Source organism: Xyrauchen texanus, chromosome 34 (genome assembly GCF_025860055.1).
Source record: "Xyrauchen texanus isolate HMW12.3.18 chromosome 34, RBS_HiC_50CHRs, whole genome shotgun sequence".
In the NCBI taxonomy this organism is placed as follows: Eukaryota; Metazoa; Chordata; class Actinopteri; order Cypriniformes; family Catostomidae; genus Xyrauchen; species Xyrauchen texanus.
In genome coordinates, this window is record NC_068309.1 from 18383547 (window position 1) to 18391435 (window position 7889).

Genomic DNA, 7889 nt, shown 5'->3' on the forward strand with positions numbered 1-7889 from the left:
AAAATTAAGTACAATCTGAAAAAATGTAATAATCAAAAGATAAAATTAAGGACTCTCTGGAGAAAAAAAATCAACAATCTTATTGCCTTTGTGCAAAATAAAAGTCTATATCTTATTTTTGTTTCTCTATGGTTGTCGTAGAAACTGGGAGTGGCAGTTACAAAGCAGAATAAACTGTTTAAACGATTTTGAATGTGAAGTTTATACAATAAATATACAGTATGAAATAAGTAAATGCAAAACAAACATTTTTTATAATTGACATTAGTCGACGCTGAGCTTTTATTTTGACAGCTCCACGCAATTGTCTCTCTCCCGCTTCCTGTGATGTCACCCCTCCAGGACGCGCCAAAGTTTGGAAGTACGCGCGAGGATTATTTGAGAGAGTTCTGTCACTTTTAGAAATAACTTTAACAGTACAGCGATTAAAAAACCTAAATCACATGGGACAATTGCAACGCCGTTATATGTGATTGATAAGGTATGTTTATTTTAAATAAATAAATATATTAATAAAATTGGTAATGATCAACCCACACCTTGACCTTGACTATGTTTTTCCCCCACTGTGTTTACATTTGTTTAGCTAGTGTTGTTTGGCATGCAGTTTGTTATTATTTACTCACAACTAGCTGATAAGCAAGTCATTATTCTAGTCGTTTTAGTACTTAAAAATAGTTCCTAATGCTAGCATGCAGGTTTGAGTTTTTTTTTTTCTTAACTAAAACAGTACTTGACATACCTTTTTCCTTGGTGTTTCCAGTGTCAGCAGTTGTATTAGGCTACTGCAGTTTTCCAAAAAGGACAAATAACGCAGCTTTTGCCTTTTAAGACATGAAACAGTTTTACAGAATGTTCTGTTTTCAGTTCACAGAACCACAGGACAATGGCTGTACCTTTTGTGAAAGATTGGGATGTTGTACAGACCCTTGGAGAGGGTGCTTATGGAGAGTAAGTGGCCCAAAAAGACCTGGTTTCTTCCTGACTACTTGCATTCTTTAAATATCTGTTATTCTGCACCTGAATTGTTTTAGGGTGCGACTGCTCGTCAACAAGAAGACTGAAGAGGCTGTGGCAGTGAAAGTGGTGGACAAGGCCAAAGCGAAAGATTGCATTGAGAATGTGAAGAAAGAGGTGTGCATATGCAAGATGCTTTCACACCCCAACATAGTACGCTTCTTTGGCCACCGTAGTGAAGGGGAGACCCAGTATATCTTTCTAGAATACTGCAGTGGAGGGGAGCTTTTTGACCGAATTGGTGAGCTACAGAGAAGCTTGTTTTCAGATGTACTAGTTGTTTTTGTATTGAAATATCTGCTAAAATTTTTATTTATCTTTGATTTGGACAGAGCCAGATGTAGGGATGCCAGAAAAGGAGGCACATAGGTTTTTTCAGCAGTTAATAGCTGGTGTGGTAAGTGGGATTTGTTTTTGTTTTTGTTTTTTTTACAGATTTTTCAGCAGTTTTTAATCCATAGCCACTTTATTCTAAAACCAGATCTCTCCCAATTGCAGGAATATCTCCACAGCATTGGGATTGCTCATCGTGACATTAAGCCTGAGAATATTCTTCTTGATGATAAAGGTACATCTGAATGACATTAAATTGTGCTAAAATACACAATATTGTAACAGCTATGGCATGACACATCTTTTCATCTAGATACTGTGTGGAGCACTGCTTAGCACCCTTTAGCCATGACTTTATTCCCAATATAACATAGTGTAGTCTCTTATGGCATTTAAGAAAATTAAATGCATATTTCTGTCAGATAATCTGAAGATCTCTGATTTTGGACTGGCTACAATGTTCCGCCACCGTGGCAGGGAGCGGCTGTTGGTCCGTCTATGTGGCACCCTTCCTTACGTTGCTCCTGAGCTGATGTCATACTCTGCATTCCACGCTCAACCTGCAGACACTTGGGCTTGTGGCATTGTGCTAACTGCAATGTTAGCAGGAGGTAGGGCAATATTATAGTGTGTGTCTGTCAGAGAACACCTTTTTACGTCATGTATAATTTTCCTCTTTTTCAAGCTCTTCACTATTGTACTGACTTGCTTCATAGAGTTACCATGGGACCAGCCTAGTGAAAACTGTCAGGAGTATTTGGATTGGCTGGAGAAGAAGGTCTACCTAACACCCTGGAAGAAAATTGATGCTGTGCCCCTCAGTAAGCATAACAAGTGTTAGATTTATTCAAATCAGTATATTTTAATATCTGTTTTATTTTATATGTTAACAACAACTATTTGCTTGGCACCACATTAGTGGTGTTTGCTAAGGCAAGCATCACTATTACTGTTTCTCAAACTGAGGATTAGATATTTGAGCAAACTCCTAATAAATATTAACCTAAAGTGTGTAACTCATCCCGCAATGATACCTCATTTTTGTTGTGTGGCTTGTAGAGCATACAGTATTTGATATTAGGGCTTGGTAAAAATATTGATTTTTAATGAATGGTTCCTCATTTGAACAATGTTTTTAAATTCTTGAATCACAAGATTGATCTTTTACTCTAAGTGCAACCCTCTACAATGAGAGTAAATCACTCGCGTATGCACTATACTACTAAAAATGTCTATGATTAGCCACTGATAGTATGGTGGCAAAGAAGTATAGTGGCATCGAGATTCTTTCACTGCAGGTAGAGAGTAAAATCTCAGTTTGACGTGTTCTGTGTGTAATGTGTGTCCAAAGATGACATCCACAAAACTATTGATGCACCAGAATGAAAATCTTTGTCCAAAACCAAAAATTCTGGACACACTGGGCAAAAAACTGAAAATGATTATTAATTGAAACCACTTTTTTCTATTACAACACCTCTCATTACAAAGTAGACAGAAAATAATTACTTAAAAAATGTGTAGCCTAGTGAGAACTTTTTTGTTAACAATTTTTAATATTAACAGTAATTCCATTGAAAATCTTCAGTGTACAGATCCAGAGCCAGTTCTATTTTCACATAGAACCTGGAATGTGTAATAGATTCTTTATTGGATCTCTTTTTTTGTTCACTCTAGTTCTAATAGGATATTTAATTATTCTGTCAATTAAAATATTATTGTAATATATTAATATTGTAATTTTTAATAATAATACAAATAATATTATAGTTTTATTATTCAATAATAAAATGTAATTCGTAATTTCTTAACTTTAAAACCCTCTGGCATTTATTTTGCCATTAACACTCCAGGAAGAACCCTGTGCATGCAATAAGTCTGTGTCAACAACAGAGCAGCGCTCATTCACTGAAGTTATTATTAAATGTTTCCTTTTAAAACTGCTATGGCTTCAGGAGACTGAATATAATACACGAGTCATATAGAATACTGCATTTATGCTTATTTAATGTCATATTGGAGCTTGACAGTAATGACCATGACTTACAATAAAACACAGTACACTGGGAAAATGCTATTTGTTAATGCTAATAACCAAGAGAGTGATCCCTACACTTCTGGAGATGTGGATGAACAATGCTTTTTCTCCATGCAAGTATTTTCTGTTTCTGTTAAAAACATTTCTTTTTTTTTTTCCTCTTTCGTCCGAAAACCAAAATTAGCATTTTATTCCATTTGTGGTGTCCCAAATTCCGGTGCTTCCTTACACACAACCGATTTGTCGGTTTCAAGACATAATTTTTTTTTATGCAATACATGGTATTTTTAATTTTTAAAGGAAGGACCTGAACCATATACAGCTCTGGAACAAGTTAAGAGACCACTGCAAAATTATCAGTGTCTCTGGATTTTCTATTTATAGTTGTGTTTGAGTAAAATGAACATTTTTGTTTTATTCTATAAAATACTGACAACATTTCTCCTGGTGCAAAAATTCAAGCAGCTCAGATTCATTCCAGAGGTGTTCAAAGGGATGGAGATTGGGCTGGCCATGACAAGGGTCCAATCTCCAATCTCCAGACCTGAATCCCTTTGGAATGTGATCAAGAGGAAGATGGATGGCCACAAGCCATCAAACAAAGCCGAGCTTCTTGAATTTCTGCACCAGGAGTGGCATAATGTCACCCAACAGCAATGTGAAAGACTGGTAGAGAGCATGCGAAGGTGCATGAAAGCTGTGGTTGGAAATCAGGTTTATTCCACCAAAATTGATTTCTGAACTCATTAAAACATTAGAGCTGTGCTGTTTAGAAATGAATATGAACTTGTTTTCTTTGCATTATTAATCTTTTTTTATTATTTTGACCAGTTGTCATTTTTTGCAAATAAATGCTCTAAATGACAATATTTTTATTTGGAATTTGGGAGAGATATTGTCAGTACTTTATAGAATAAAACAAAAATGTTCACTTTTCTCAAACACACAGCTTTAAATAGTAAATACAATGAAACTGATCATTTTGCAGCGGTCTCTTAATTTGTTCCAGAGCTGTATAGGGACCTGAATATCCTAGAGATATAGGGTTGTACTCTTTTGATATAAGCCAGTAAGCAGCTACCCAGAGCACCCTAGCAGCTGCGTAGCAATGCATTAAAAAACACTCAGAACACCTAAGCACCCTCATAGCAACACGCTGGGATCTTGGAGGTGAGTTTTGTATGGAAAAGCACCACTAACAGTTTCTTAAGAAAATTTAAAAGTCTAATCTTATTGTGTAATTCTGAAGTTTGTTTTATTTGTTTTGTTAGGTCTACTCTCTAAAATGTTACTACATAATCCAGAGGACAGGATCACCATCCCTGAAATTAAAAAACACCGTTGGTTTAGCAGAAGTTTCAAATCAGGTAGTTCTTTCAAATATTATCTCTTGATAACCTCTATAGTATCTATTTTTTTGTGATTCTTCAAAGATATGCGAGTCAGTTGTTGTTGAACCACCCATAATCGGCTTTTCACAGGAGTAAAACGACAGAGTGACGCACCATTTGCCAAAATGCATCGGGCTGACTCTGAAATCTCACAGCTGACACGAAAAAATAGGTCAGTAAGTCAAATTTCAGTTGAGTCTGTCATATTACTGTATGTTCTAAGGAGCATATCTTTCACTAACTGTTTATTTTCCTTAGTGATGACAGAGCACAGATCTCCAGCTCTCAGCCTGAGCCACAGGGACTGTGGGAGGAGAGGGAGGTTTCCGTGTGTTCTGATGTCAGTGTTAGCTTTTCCCAGCCTGCCTGTCCAGATCACATGCTACTAGGCAGCCAACTTATTGGCACACCAGGTGCCAGCCAGGTAAATTCTAATATTTTCTATTTTGTACCAGTTTTTATGCCATAGTACTTATAATGATGGTTCATTTGGTTGTTTTAAATTAATTGTTCTGATGGACTATTGTACTTAGACCCTGAAGCCGCCGCCAGGCGCCACCATTTGCGCCATTTAGAATTTCAGCCGCCGCCAGCCAATAATTTCGTAAGCCAAATTGAGCCGCCATCTGATAAAGTTTGGCTGAGCCGGCTAGAATTATTTGCATCAAATAATAATTCTATCACATAGAGACATACACACACGAAATATATAAACAATACACGAGATCTATTTTCCCACTGGATTCATAACAGCACAGTCTTGTGCTCGTTGCTACGATACACAGACTCACAGTGAATTGACGACCAATTAAAATTGCTCGTTTTCCGTACAGAAGAAGCGATGCATTTTTTTCTCGCACTGAGGTGAAATGGCGGAAAGTAGCAAGCAAGGTAATTTTGATCTCACTTCTCACATACTTTCCTAATTCCTACTTACTTTTTTTTTTAACTTAGGCCTACCCAGACTTTTAAATCTTCAGGGCACGGTTGCACAAACACCTGAATCAAAGATTGATGTTATGAACCAAATATTCTGGAACGGAGAGATTTATAGCACTGAACGTGATATTACTGCAGTAACAAACCACCGTTTCCACATTGCTAATTCACGACGCATGCTTCAGTGTACATTGAAGTGAAATGTGCAAAACTTTGTCCAAAATAATAGGCTACTGATAACAGTGTGTGTTTATATTAAGGCGAGACACGGCAGGCAAAAACATCGTTTTTTTTTTACTGGTCAATTTTGAGATTTTTGGATATTTGTCTTCAATAACATGTCTTCTTTCAGACTTGTGGTGAAAAAAAGACATTTAGGTCTTTATTTTACTACACTTCGTCTGTTTGCGTCTGTAGATTTCTCATAAATTCAATAATAATACTGCTCAATGGCAAACGATCATCACTTGCTCCTTCAAGGTGTAATATGATAAGCTTCATCCATGATAATGCCAAGTTATTGTATACAACTTAGCCTACATACATTTAGCCTAAACACAACACATTGTAGGCTATTTGAAAATGTTTAGTAGCATACAGACTACAAAATAAATATGTACATACGTTGTGAAAGTAAAATCTGGTGTTTTCTTTATTACATTGTATTGCATTTTGTAGAAATATAGTGTAAGCCATGCATTGCTTGGAAATATTGAGATCTAGTAAATCAGTATAACATAGACATCTGTAGACATGAAGTGGCAGCTTCAGCCATTTGCAGCTATGAAAAGTTTGGCAGCTGCAGCAGCCATTTAGGTTTTGGCTGAGCCGGCTAGCCAGCCAATAACTTCATCAGCCAGCCATTATTCTCAAAACAAATGGCTTCGGGCTCTAATTGTACTGATGGGTTATGTTTACATTTTTTCTGTAGAACCCATGGCAGCGGTTGGTGAGGAGGATGACCAGGTTCTTCACTACTATAAAGGCAGAACCATCTTGCATTGCTCTACGTGATGCCTGTGTAGCTATGGGTCACACATGGAAACAGAGCTGCACCAATCAGGTAATCCTCAAAACGTTGTTACATTAAAGCATTAAAAACTTGACACCAAATCATAATGCACTGATCTTGTGTTTGTCTTTTATTCTCTGTTTTATTAATAGGCGACAGTGTCTACAATGGATCGCCGCAATAATAAGCTCATTTTCAAAGTGCACTTCCTGGAAATGGAGGAACGCATTTTAGTTGATTTCCGTCTTTCAAAGGTAAAAACAAGCAAAACTATTACATTCATTTTTTTTCTAAGATTTAATTACAATTAATAAACTGAATTAATAACTTTCATAACACTAGATTAACCGTCATAAGAATTGGACATCTTTCCCCTCATGAAGAATAATTAGTGAATTCAAATGATAATATAGCTTTAAATGATACATTTATTTAAATTATTTTATATAAATGTAAATATTAATTTTTTTTTTATTCTAGGGTGACGGTTTGGAATTCAAGAGAATATTCCTGAAGCTGAAACAGAAACTTTCTGACATTATTAGTAACCAAAAAGTTTTGCCTATGACTTGATGTGTCTCTTCAGTACATTTAAACTGGTGTATATTTTACTTTTTACACATGCATACACACACACACTTGTTTCAAATTTTTATGTTTGTGGAGTATGTCTTTTAGTTTTAGATGTTTTATTTGTAGTTGAATCTTTTTCATGGATGAAGGATGTTCATTGTTTTGTTTGTTTTGTGAATGGAGTGTGGAGAAACAGTACAATTTAGTAAATCTGTTCATTGGTGTTCTGTTCATAATGATAAAATCCAAAATTTAAAATAAATCTGCCATTTAATAATATTGTTTGACTTAACTTTGTTTATATTAGAAAATCATGTACTTGTCAGTCTCAGCTCACGATGGATCATGAGCTTGAGGGACTGTTCTTGGGGTCATGTTCGGCCTTCATTTTATTAACATTTGTGAGTTCAGAAAAGAGCACATTTTGCTTACAAAGACATTGTCATTTAAGGACATAGTACACATCAACCCATGCCATTTAGCAGTTAAAAATCTGTTTAAATCACTGAATATAGACAAACATGAGGTGAATGCAAATGGACATTTTCACAATCTGTATTTATGTTTAAGGTTGGTTAAAATAAGC

At 35.8% G+C, this 7889-nt stretch overlaps 1 protein-coding gene across 1 annotated transcript; it reads left to right on the forward strand.

Annotated features, from left to right (window-relative positions):
- The first annotated feature begins 350 nt into the window (after positions 1–350).
- Positions 351–7566, forward strand: chek1 (checkpoint kinase 1). The gene is made up of 13 exons (XM_052104710.1): positions 351–481; positions 868–951; positions 1035–1258; positions 1350–1414; positions 1516–1585; positions 1773–1961; positions 2067–2171; positions 4660–4755; positions 4870–4951; positions 5038–5203; positions 6650–6781; positions 6883–6984; positions 7211–7566. Exons 2-13 carry the CDS (start codon positions 887–889, stop codon positions 7301–7303), a joined length of 1389 nt encoding a protein of 462 aa, XP_051960670.1. The 5' UTR covers positions 351–481; positions 868–886; the 3' UTR covers positions 7304–7566.
- The last annotated feature ends 323 nt before the right edge of the window (positions 7567–7889 follow it).